General features: G+C 41.9%; 1 protein-coding gene across 1 annotated transcript in view; it reads right to left on the bottom strand.

The window, feature by feature from the left end:
• The window catches only part of patl1 (PAT1 homolog 1, processing body mRNA decay factor), a 30,312-nt gene that overhangs the window by 14,047 nt on the left and 3,827 nt on the right, over positions 1-12,438 (bottom strand). Inside the window, 11 exon segments of the mRNA XM_038288228.1 lie at positions 472-616; positions 698-915; positions 2,224-2,310; positions 2,427-2,528; positions 2,604-2,798; positions 2,893-2,904; positions 2,906-2,974; positions 3,192-3,268; positions 5,232-5,468; positions 5,558-5,722; positions 5,957-6,062. Of these exon segments, the coding sequence (XP_038144156.1) occupies positions 472-616; positions 698-915; positions 2,224-2,310; positions 2,427-2,528; positions 2,604-2,798; positions 2,893-2,904; positions 2,906-2,974; positions 3,192-3,268; positions 5,232-5,468; positions 5,558-5,722; positions 5,957-6,062 (1,413 nt within the window).

Genomic DNA, 12,438 nt, shown 5'->3' with positions numbered 1-12,438 from the left:
ATATCGGCCAAAATCCCAATATCGTGCATCCCTAATTCGATTACTTTTAATTTTTTTTAATGACCCGCAGAAACCCTGTTTTAGAAGCAAAGATTCCTCTCATGTCGACATCAGCATCATAAACAGAAAATGTATGCATGTTGAAACTGTTCATTTTCTATTCCATATATTTTTTACTATAATTTTTTTTTCTGCATCAATCTAAATATTCGGTGGATTTATCCCTTTGTCAAAAAAAACATATTGCTTTAATAAGAAAGTTGAAGCCAGGACGAATAAGAAACTGGACTAATAGATCCTTTAACAAAATTACAAATTCTTGACGCATTTTTTACATTAAATACAAACGGAAACCTTGATGCAGTTTGAGTTTAGTTATCAGAGATAATTAAGTGTTTATGGTTCATGCAAAACAGGATAATAATTCAGCTAAATCAGGTGATCTGCAGAGAGAACAGAGAAGAATCTGACCTGGTAGTAATAGTCGTCCAGGTAAGGGTCGGTGCTCTGCAGCTGCATCATCTGGATCTTAGTCACCCACTCCTTCTCCTTCTGACTCATCAAGTTACTGTAGGGGTCTCTGCTGCGCCGGTCCAGGCCTGTCCTGCCTCGGTCACTGTAGGAACATAAATAACCAGGTGATGCTCTGAGCGGCGCGTTCATCAAGCATCTGAAGCTAACGGAGGAAGCTTCTCACCCTCCTCTGCTCTGCATGCGCTGCGTTAGCAAGCGGCGGTGCTGTGGGTGGAGGTGCGTCGTGTTGTGCCTGATGGGAGCTGTGTGGTTGTGGGGGCCGTGAGGCGGCGGGGGACCCATCCTGTGGCCGTGAGGCGGAGGGGGCCCCCCAAAGAAAGGCCTGAAACCTCCACCAGCTAACAGAGGAGGACCGGGGCCACCGCGAGGAAAGCCTGCCACCTAGAGAGAGGCCGACATGAAGATGTGCTGAAATATTTACAGAATCATAGTTTTGGTCATAAATCCGCTGTTTCTTTCATTCCTGCTGGTCTTCGAAATCCTTGCAAGTTTGACAATATAAGTTCAATGCCCTGGAAAGGTAATAAAATAGCCATAAGAGAAATTTTTTAAGTCCTTGATTGCTTTTTGGGGTTTGGAATGTGACGAAGTTGGCGAACGCCATCGTTTTAACTTGATGCAGCGGTGCGGCCCAGTCGGCGTGAAACGCTAAGCTTGGAAAACAATCATTTCAGGAGGAGCTTCTCCCAAAGCCCAAAGGACAAAACAACTTTCTGGTTTTGGCAGCAGTTGGAGAAGATTGAGGTTTAAAAAAAAAAAAAATTTTTTTTATTTTTTTTGTATTTTCAACTATTTTTTCTTTTGTTTTTACAGATTTTCAAATTTTTTCACAATGTCATAAAAATTATTAAAGAATAAACTTCAGCACTAGCAACAGCCTAACGCCCAAAGCCGCTCTTCATTTTCTACAGGACATTGGGTCCTGGAAAGGTTTTTTTAACCTGGTTGTAAGTAAATAAAATGATTACAATTTTGATAATTTAAGACATGAAGTGATAATCTTTTTTGTGGTTAAGCTACAAATAGATACTGTTAGTAAATAACCATTTAAATGTGGTCTAAATATTATTGAACATTAAGACATTAAGAAATGTTCAGAAACACCAAGTTAAGAATTAATACTGAGCAGATTTACTGATAAAGAATCCTTTATCATTTCAAATGCAAAATGTGTTTTTGTCAAGCTTTGGTTTAATTTCTGCTCTAAGTGCGTTGTTCTTCCAGTAAATTGTATCCATTACGGTTTGTTTTCTCAACTAAATGATGATTTGATTAATAGATAAGTTGCTGACTATTTAAAGAAGGAAAAGATGGATCAGGACGGTTCTGGATGTGATCAATGGTACCGGCAAAGAACCACCTGCTTCCAAAAGTCTCACACTGCAAAAATGATCTAGAAATAAGTAAATATTTCTTATATTAAGTGTGTTTACCCTTAAATTGAGTAGGGAAATAAGATGATTTGCCAGTGGAATTAGTAATTTTATTCTTAAAATAAGATAATAGGTAATATGCACTTGAAGACAATTCCGTTGTCTTTTCTTATTTGAAATGTAAATTCTCTTGTTTCATTGGCAAAATGTCTCACTTCCTTATTACAAGAAAAAAATTCACTTATTTTAAGAAAAAAGTTCTTATCTAATTTAATTTTTTGTGTGCAGTGATCAGTTCTTCACCCCCGATACTGACCTGAGAATTAAGCAGCTGCGCTCGCTGGAGCTGAGACAGAACCGGGCCGACTCTGGGAGGGAACGGGCCGCGACACAACGGAGAGTTCTGAACACAGAGAGAAAACACAGCACATGAATTTCCCGAATCAGAACCAGAGATTCTTTCTTTGGGTCGGTGTCCAGCGTTCTAAAGCAGCAGCAGCAGCGACAGGAAGCACTCACAGCTATGTTGAGGAGCGTGTTGGGGGACAGGCGCTCAGGGAAAGGGGCAGGGTATCGGTGCTGGATCGGGGCTCTCACATGAACCGCCGTGGGATGGTGGATCTAAACACACAGCTGATCAGTCAGAGGAACATCTGCTCAGACTGGAGAACCTCCACCAACCTCACTGCAGCCTACCTGATGGTTCAGGCTCATAGGGTGCTTGGGTGGGGTCCCAATAGGCACCGCCCTCACCGGCGGAGAGCCAATCACAGGAGAAGAGGAGCGAGGAGGCGGAGCCCTCTCTGACAGGTCGTGCCCTTCATCGGCCCGCCCCTGAGGAGGACGCTTAGGAAGCCCCGCCTCTTTGATTATTGACATCAAGGAGCCTTCCTGAGGAGAAAGAAGATGTAGCGAACAGAAGGAAACTTAGATCGATTGAGGCTTAAAGAGTTCAGCAATGGGAGAAGCGGCAGGGTTCCCTCACCTCCATGTGCGGGTACCAGTTTAGGCGTAACACTGAGCGGTCCAAAGCCCATGCTGTTCTCCCAGATGTTGTGAGAGTTCATCTATAAAAAATAAAAAAAATATGGGTCAACTTTAGTGACCCTGTAGCTGCAGACATTTGCAGCACGTCAGAGAGCTGCTGTCTGAGAGCTCAGCATCACTTTTAGCCACAGGTTTAATATCTGTTATCGTCCCCAGGCTGATGACGAAATCACCAAACGAAAGACACAGTAATGTCTGGAATGTGAAACAAAGTGGAACCGGGGGATAGAAACAGACCTGACTCATTGGAGCGGAACCTCGGAGCAGCAGGTGCTGCTGCTGCTGATAGCTGAGCATGGAGGGGGGAGGAAGGCCTGAAGAGGAGAAACAGTTAAAACAGTTAAAAAGCTCCCAGAAAAAAAGCAGATCTGCTCTAATATCTATAACCCGCTCTTTAAAGGTACACTATGCAACCGGTGTTGATTTTCCAGTGAGGCTCCCTCCAGAGGGCGAAAGTAAAAGTGCACTGTCGTAAATATGCACAGCTGTTCTCCTGGTTTCTCCGTCAAGCCAGGCGCGGTTGTTTTGAGCTTAGCAGCGAATGACTAACGCTGCGTTCACACTGGACGTAGCTGGCGTGACAGAAGCAGCGAGTTTACATGCAAAGTCAATGGTTGACGCGCGTCAAGGCGGAGCAAAAGGTCCCGCGGCGCGTTTTGAGCACCAGGCGCAGCGCGTCTGAGCAGCTGAAGCAGCGCGTCGGGCGCGTTTAACGCAGGGAGAGAGACACAGCGCTGATGATCACTCCTCTTAAACAGTTTATTGACGCCTAAATTAACTTAAAATGCAGAAATCTGCCGGCAGAATATGCAGTTTGGATTATTTAGATGAAAAACACCTACCAGCTGCCCGGTGAACCGCTGCTGATGAAGGGATCCATACTGTCGGCGCCCCCCTGGTATGTGGGGGTCTGAGCGGCTCCGACAGAAAAAATATTGAAGGCAGGATAATAATCTGAATGAACTGACTGCACTGATTACGTTTTCAGGTGTATTTTCTCACTTAAACACATATTAAAACTACTTTATTCCCACTGATCACAGCAAATATAGCTGCAAGGCAGAGAAAGGATAGTGAAGCTCCGCCCAACGCGCCTCAGACACACTTTTGCACCACGCAGCCAGAGCAGCAAAGCCGCGCGTCAGAACTAACTGGTACAAGCAGAAAAAACGAAGCAGCAGACGCGATTTTGCTGCTTTTGCTGTGTGAACGTAGCATAACTGCACAAAGATTGCCACTGTGCTAGCAACGAGAATGCTTTTAACTGAGGGCGTGTAGCAGTTCTCGCCGTAAAGCAAGACTGACTCTCACGAGACTTCTGAGCCTGTGGGTGCGGGTCGGTGCTCCTGCAATTGCAAGTGCAGTATTTCCCCCACAGACCACCAGGGCGGCCGAGAATACCTTTGTTCAACCTGAAATGACTCATTTATTCATCCATAACGTTATGGAACACATTAATTAACTGAAAAATGTTGCATAGTGTCCCTTTAAGCCTCATTACCAACTTTTAAATGCAGAAAAAAAATAAAAAAAATAAAAGTGTGGATTCAGGCTTTATAATCATTTTAGGTTCATTTAAAAGGAGTGAATTTTTTTTTCACCATCGATTTTTTTTGTAAATCGAAATAAAAAAAACAATAATTGCAATCTAGACAGGAAACTTTCAAAAGCGTTTTATGCAAAAAGAGGTTTTAAGAGCAAACTTTTTAAAAGCATTTTCTCACATTTTTTATTAAAATTTATTTTTATATTTTCTTTTCTTAAGATTTTAAATTTTAAATTTTTTTAATCAAACTTCTCGTGATCAGATTAAGTTATATGAATTGTATTATTTTCACACTGTATTTACAGATCGCGTTCTCTTCACTTCAAACCTAATAAAAACGCCGGAACTCAACCAATAAAAATGTTGTTGCTAACGACCAGCAGACCAATAGAAAAGAAATCTTCATTTTGCATCTGGAGCCCGCCCCCACAAGTGAAAGAAAATTAATCTTTAAATTGAAATAAAGTCTGTATTAACACCTGAAAAGAAAAAAAATACTTGCATAACCAATTTTTTGCTTAAAACATTTTCAAAGTTTAACTTCCAGATTGTATTGTGTGATTCCCATTTACAAAAAAATACTCTTTGATAAAAATAATGCAACAAAAATCACCCCATACACTTATATATACAGACAAGCCAAAGAGTTTTACAGAAAGTTAATCTAGATTCAAAATCAGATAAAATATCAGGTAGTTTTACTCAAACTAAGACAGGCGACCTCCCCTCACCTGAGCCTCCTGGGAGCAGCTGGTGCTGGGGGGGTTGCTTTGGAGCCATGGAGGAGGGCTGCTGCAGGACTCTGGACTGATCCAGTCCTCGCAGGGCAGACAGAACCGACCCCGCAGAGCCGGGAGAGGGAGCGGGCCTCTCTGCTGCCCCGACCCCAGCGATTGCCGGGTCAGCGTCCAGAATGAACCGAGCCAGAGACTCGGCCAAGTCGCTTCCCCCCGATCGTTCGTCCACATCTGAAATTGAAACTTTTTGTTAACAGTCTGGACTAACAGAAATTTAAAGACCAGGTTCTGGGAATTTTAAGTTTATAAATGTTTCTAACCTTGTGTTGGCAGCCCAGAGGAAGACGAGGAGAGCTGAACAGAAGACGAAGGCAGACCGAGTGAGGACGAGGCGTCCTCTCCTCCTCCTAATCCCGGCCCGACTCCTAACCCGTCCCGCTCATCGAGCTCCGCCAGGCGTTTGTGCTCTTCCTGCCAGTCGTCATCTGGAAGCAGAAAGATTGTAGTGACTGGTTAAGACAGGATCCATTCATCCTCAAATCTGTCTTTACAAACACAGATTATATCTCCCAAATAAGGTTGTCTCCTCAGATTAAGAATTAAGTATTTGTTGACCTCTGATTCAAAAAGTTCAACCTCAAGAAAATTCCATAAAAGTTTAAAAAAGTGACTGGTTTTTTGAAGAAAACAACATCGAACACTTTTCATAGAAGACCCACCGATGGCCCCGGCTCCAAAGGTGTCATCATTAAACTGGTCGATTTCATCTTCCTCCTCAATCAGTCCATCATCTTCCTCCTCCAATGTACAGTCGTCATCCAGGGACTGAAAGCAGAGGGAGGTAGAGATTAGGGAGACTGAAGAAATACAGAAAAATACCCAAGAGTAGGACTGGGTACCGAACATCGGTTCTTTTATGTTACCGACCGAAATGCTTCGGTTCTACAGAGTATCGAAACATGCCTCGTCTTTCATTGATCAGCTTCGGTGATTGGCTGTAACATTTAACGTGATTGCGTCATCCAGGAAAAATACACAGGTGGTCACGCCTACAGCCAGGGTTCATGTGTATCTGTTGTGAACTGGTCACGAGCGTTGTGGAACCCCATTAAAATCCTCCCCCAGGTCAAAAGTGTGGCTTCACTTTATTAAGACTGATGCCAATAGTGCGCAATGCAATACATTGTGCACGGAAACAATTTAGAGCAGAAAGGAGCAAAAGCAACATCATTATGACTAGTCGGCACATTTATCTGTTCCTGTTTCCCTGCCAGCAATTTCAGGCCTTATAAACTTCTAAACTTGATTTTTATGTCATCTTTCTTTTGAAGCTTCTGTTTACAACTGGCTAGAAAAGTGTTACAAAATGTTTCCCAATGGAAATGAAATAAGTTGCTTCATATTTACGTCATTATTTAAAATAGACACCCAGATGTCTATTACACTATTAGGTTGATAATGGTGCCTAATCTCCTGACTCTTGTCATGAAAAGCCATCTTTTGAGCATATTTCTATTAATATCTTACCGCAGTACTTCAAGTAACATGCAAGAAATGTTTGACTTTTAAAAGCAAATACAGTTCTGGTCCAGCATCTTCCTGCTCTCCCTCCATCTCTCTCCTCACTGTTCCTCTTGCTGCTCACCCAAGAGGAAATCTGTAACACTAATTCTTTTCCTCCCTATCCTGTTTTCCCTTTAGTGAAGAAAATCAACAGTTAAATACTAAAATGATAGAAATGAAAAAATGTGCCATTTGAATATCATATATTAATTTCTTATTAGCCATATCAACACATTAACATGAAATTAGTTTTGAGGGTTCCAGAGCAGCCCTCTGAAATATGAAAGTATGAAAGAATGACAGACACATAGTATGAAAATTAAATAAAGTTATAAATAAGTTGAAGTATAAATATTAAACAAGATAAAATATGCACATTTAAGCAATTATATGCAACAAATAAATATAGGAGTCTACAAAATAACCAGAGTAAAGGCAAATTAAAGGGCATTCTGAGGCTTTTTGAGGGATCATTATGGTGACTCTTGAAGTAAGGGCAATTTGCCACAGAAAATTATAATTATTTTGAAAATGAACCAGATGTTTAATTTTGCTTCAGCCCATGATTCCCTGGCCCGCATGATCTGCTCTGTACCATCTTGCTGCAATGATCTCCGGCATCCGGCAGAAATATTAAACGGTTCAACATCCAACAATGAGAAATCAACGCTAAATAAACGTTTTATTTTCAAGACGTCGCCAACATATCAATCACATAATGAATGTACATTCAACTGCTGGAAATTGACTGACGACCGGTACAGTTAAATAAACTTTTGTTCGATGTTTCCTTGCTGTCTGAATAGCTCACTGGGCTGAAATATTTCCTCATGAAAATGCAGGTTTTTCTCGCCGTCATCAACAACTTAAACTGCTCTCCACCTACATTAAGCTGGGCATACACTCTGCTATTTTTCCAATCGCTGCACGCAGCTACAGCTCAACCTGAATGACAAAACCCTGCGGTTTCATCGTACAGTGCGAGTTTACAGCTCACGATGCACGTTCCCACCCTGTGCGGCCTTATGCGATCTACCTGCTCACACTGTACATCTAAAAACCACGTAGGACTCAGCTCTGCAGTGAGATGGCGCTACTCGGACTCGTCCATCCGGAAGCCAAACGAGTAAAAGAGGAATATGCAGCTCCCTAGAGAGAAACAAGCTGCCTTTGGCAAATTGTTCAATTTTGTGTACTGAAAGCCCTAAAAAGAAAAGGAGACAATGTATTTGGACAAAGACATGGCTGAGCAAACGTGGATACTACAGCACCCCCACCACGCATTTGGGTTTTCATGTGAGAAGAGGAATCCTTGTTGGTGTACTGAGCGATTTGCCCACAACGGCCAACTGTATTTCAAACATGTTTGACCAGCGGTCCCCAACCACCAGGCCGTGTTGTTTATTTTGTTGTTTTATTTTGAAAAATATAAAAATTGGGGTATTCTTGCATCTGTCCCTCTTGACACAGGTTAATTCAGGTCAAGAAGCATCCCATCTATAACATCCTATCTTTGTGAAGCGGGATTTTCTGCGGTTAAAGCGACCAAAACAAAGCTACGGAGCAGACTGGATACACGTCGTGTGTCATTGTCTCTGATTACGCCTATATGGGACCGGCTTGTTTCAGAGAAACAAGCTCAGGGCTCCCACTAATTCAACATAATGGTGAGTTTTATTTTTATGCTGTTTGTATTTGATTTTATGCCAGTCATATCATTTTATTTGATCTTATTCACCCACCACACTTTAAAGGCCGGTCCGTGAAAATATTGTCTGACATATAACCGGTCCGTGGCGCAAAAAAGGTTGGGGGCCGCTGCACTACACGACGCACAACCAAGCTGAAAGTTGGCCGGAACGAAAAATTCTTGCACGACTAAAAAGTCGGCCCGAAAAAAGCAAAAAATAAAAATAAAAAATGGTACAGTGTATGCACAAAGTAGTAACTTTATGTGCTCCTCATCCAGTGACTGCCATGACTGACGGACTCACTAACGGCATCTGTAGCCTATGTGGCAGTTACCATAGTGACAGCAGTGTTAAGGTTGCACAGCAGGTATGACCAAACCCTCCAGCTTCTTTTTTTATTAGATAGTCGCGGTACTCTTGGCTCGTCAAATATAAAACACCTCACAGTTTTTTGGGAGCCCTAGATCATTTCCTAGATACAGTTTCATTGTAATTTATTTTTAGAATTTATTTATCACAATTTAGGCAAAATATAAATAAAAAGATACAGAGGACATGCTCTTGCTGTCCTCAATGGTAGTTATGGCCCTGATCCCAGATATATGCTGCAGATATTTTTGGGCTGATAGTTTCCTCATTCTCCACAGTGATTATACACATCACCCTCATCTCAAGTTAAACAAAAGGAACCTTTATTAACAAGTCAAACAGAACATTAAAAATAGCTAGCAGAAGGAGGGAGAGGCAATGCCTGCGCTTCATGTGCTCTCAAGGCATGGCTGCTGGATGCACTGATGAATACGCAAACAAATGTCTGAGATAATTCAAGGAAAAAGTACAATATCGCCCAAAAAATATCGGACGGCTGATAAGGCATAATAAAGGAGGCCACTAGTTTTACTCTGAAATGTCGACTAATTCACCTGCAATATGCTGCTTCGGCCTGAAGGCTGTTCACCTATCTTCTTTCTCCTGGAACTGGGGTCAGAAAAATGTTAAACTACCTGAACTTGTCTCACTTAGTGACTTTACCTACAGGCTAAAAGCTCTTGATGCTGATTTAATAACATGGTTATCACCAGGAATTTTTGTGTAGGAGGGTTTTTTGTTTTTTTATTTATTCTATGCCAGAGGTCAGCAGACCGCGGTCCGTATCCGGACTCAACTGCTGGCTAATCCAGACCACACCTGATTTAAAAACATTTAGAAATTACCACATGTTGTCCGACGGCAGCGTCTAACTTCACTTGTGCCGCTTCTCCTGCTAATATGGTAAAGCCTTCTGCAGCATCAGGACCAGGCTACACGTGATACAAATTAGCCAATGAGTTGTGTCAGTCTGGGTCACTGCTGAGAGCCACTTTTAGACACAGCAGGCAAACCTGTGGCAAGCTGGGCGATGGGAAAAAGGAGAATACGAAGAGAAAAAGAGAGCAGAGAAAGTGTGGACTACTGGAAGATCTGAGGTGAACTGGTGAAAGAAAAGTGAAATGGTGTGCTCAAAGATGACCCTGTACATTTAGAGTATGTTTGGCTCAACCTGCTGCTGTGAAGCACGATTCTCCACCATGGACATAATCAAATATAAATATAAATCCAGGCTAAAAATGAGCACCTTGATATGTGCTTTAGAATGACTTTGTCGCCATTTAAACCCAGGTTTAAAGCCTTGCAGGGCAGCATAAAGCCCACTGCCAACATTAGGCCATAAAAAAGAGAAAAAAGAAAAGGTCAGTACAGGTGTTTTAAAAAATATGTGAATCAGGAAATTGTCTATATACCAAACTGAAAGATTGTGTTCTCTACTTCAAAAAAACACTTTAGATTTTAATATAGAATTTTTTTCTTTTTTTTAATTCAATGTATAACTTGGATGCATAAAAATCTCATTTTATTTCAGTGTTTAATTCTGATTAAAGTAACATTATATTAAAAATGTCTCCGGACCTTTACTGGTTAATGATTTTCTTTATTCAGACGCCGCTGATTTTTAATTGGTTACCCCTGATCTATGCTAAACCTATATGCTCTTCCCTTAACTAATGAAAAACACTCAGCTTTTTTTTTTTCCTTCTATCTTTTATCACAGTTGGAGGTAATATTTACATCTCCATTTATGCTGCATTTATGCGCAGCTGGCGCGACGGAAGCAGCGAGTTTACATGTAAAGTCAATGGTTGATGCGCAGCAAAAGGTCCCGCGGCACATTTTGAGCAGCAGGCGCAGCGCGTCTAAGCAGCTGAAGCAGCGCGTCGGGCGCGTTTAAGCATCTGACGTGCGTGACGCGCCGCAAACGCGCTGCTGCTCGAGATGGAAAAATTGAATTTTTGCTGCTCAACGCGCCGCATCATCCAATCACAGAAAATGATTTGGGAGCTGGCTGGGAGAGAGACACAGCGCTGATGACACAGACCGCTCTGATCACTTCTCTTAAACAGTTTATTAACGCATAATTAACTTAAAATATATACATCTGCCGGCAGAATATGTTGGCTTTTATTATCCTGTCGCCTGCAGTTTGGATTACGTTCATGAAAACCGCTTCCATCCGCCGTGGCGAACTGCGAGGAGGCAACCCGGCCAGAGGCTGCTGATGAAGGGATTCCTACTGACAGCGCACCGCTGGTATGTGGGGGTCTGAGCAGCTCCGACAGAAATAACATTGGGAGGCAGGATTGTACTCTGGATGAACTGACTGCACTGATGAAGTTTTCAGGTGTATTTTCTCACTTAAAAACATATTAAAACTACTTTATTCCCACTGATCACAGCAAATATAGCTGCAAGGCAAAGAAAGGACAGTAAAGCTCCGCCCAGCGTGCGTCAGACCCACTTTTGGACCGCGCAGCGAGAGCAGCAAGGCTGCTTCAGCCGCGCGTCAGAACTAACTGGTACAAGCAGCAAAAACGAAGCAGGAGACGCGATTTTGCTGCTTTTGCTGCGTCCGGTGTGAATGTAGCATTAGTGTAAAGGATCAGAGACCTGCTTACTCTGATCCACCAGCTGCAGCAGTAAGGCACGAAATAATGGGTTTTATTCAGTAGGAAAAAAAAGAAAACAAAAAAGATAAAAATAAAAACAAAACACTGACCATTAATTGCTAAGATTTGAATTGCTCCCAACAACGTTACCGACATTACAAATGGTGAAACCGGTATTTCTGATAATCATTTGGTTTTCTTAGCTGCCCAGTTTGGATCTTAAAGCCTAACCAAGAATCCAGCCTAAATCAAACCAGAAGCTTTTTGACGTCTTCAAATAGGACCAAGTTCTTCCACAATGCTAGACGCAGCACAAACAGTGTGTGTGTCTTTGATTGGATTTAATATAGATAGAATAAACTCAAATGTGCATCTACTTCTAGTAAGAAAGGTTTCTTTTACAGGCGGACTGATACAATGCCAGCCAATATTTTTAGCCGATGTTAGCCTTTTTTTCTTCTGTCTGCATCAGGGATACATTAATTGATTCCTATGAGACACGTACACACTGCAGCTCCCTCTGTTTCCTATTCTTGAAATGTTTAGTTATCATTGTGCCTTTTTGTCTCGTAATTGGCATAACATAAAGCAACTCCGACCTTATGATCAGTCCAAAAAATGACAAAAAATCTGCAGCCATATTGATGATCGTTAAACTTATGTCCAAATAATCAGTATTGGACTTGAAAAAAAAAAAAAAAAAAAAAAAGAGAAATGAATGGTTCGAATGAACTGAGTGATAGATGATCCCTTCACATCATGTATAGATGGAAATTTCTCGCCTACAAAACAAACATGTCAGATATTCGTGTAGAACCATCTGAGGGCCTGGAGATCACACCTGTCCATTTTAGTCGCACTGGGATATATAAATTAATCGCTGATATTCTGAAATAAAGAATGCTGGATAATGGCACAGTCACCTTGCTGCAGGAGGACCCTGCGTTAAAATCCCGGACTGTGTGT

Source organism: Cyprinodon tularosa, unplaced genomic scaffold (assembly GCF_016077235.1).
Source record: "Cyprinodon tularosa strain WSP-4 unplaced genomic scaffold, ASM1607723v1 ctg25, whole genome shotgun sequence".
Lineage (NCBI taxonomy): Eukaryota > Metazoa > Chordata > Actinopteri > Cyprinodontiformes > Cyprinodontidae > Cyprinodon > Cyprinodon tularosa.
The sequence above is the reverse complement of the archived record's forward strand: the minus strand, read 5'-3'. Positions and strand labels throughout refer to the sequence as shown.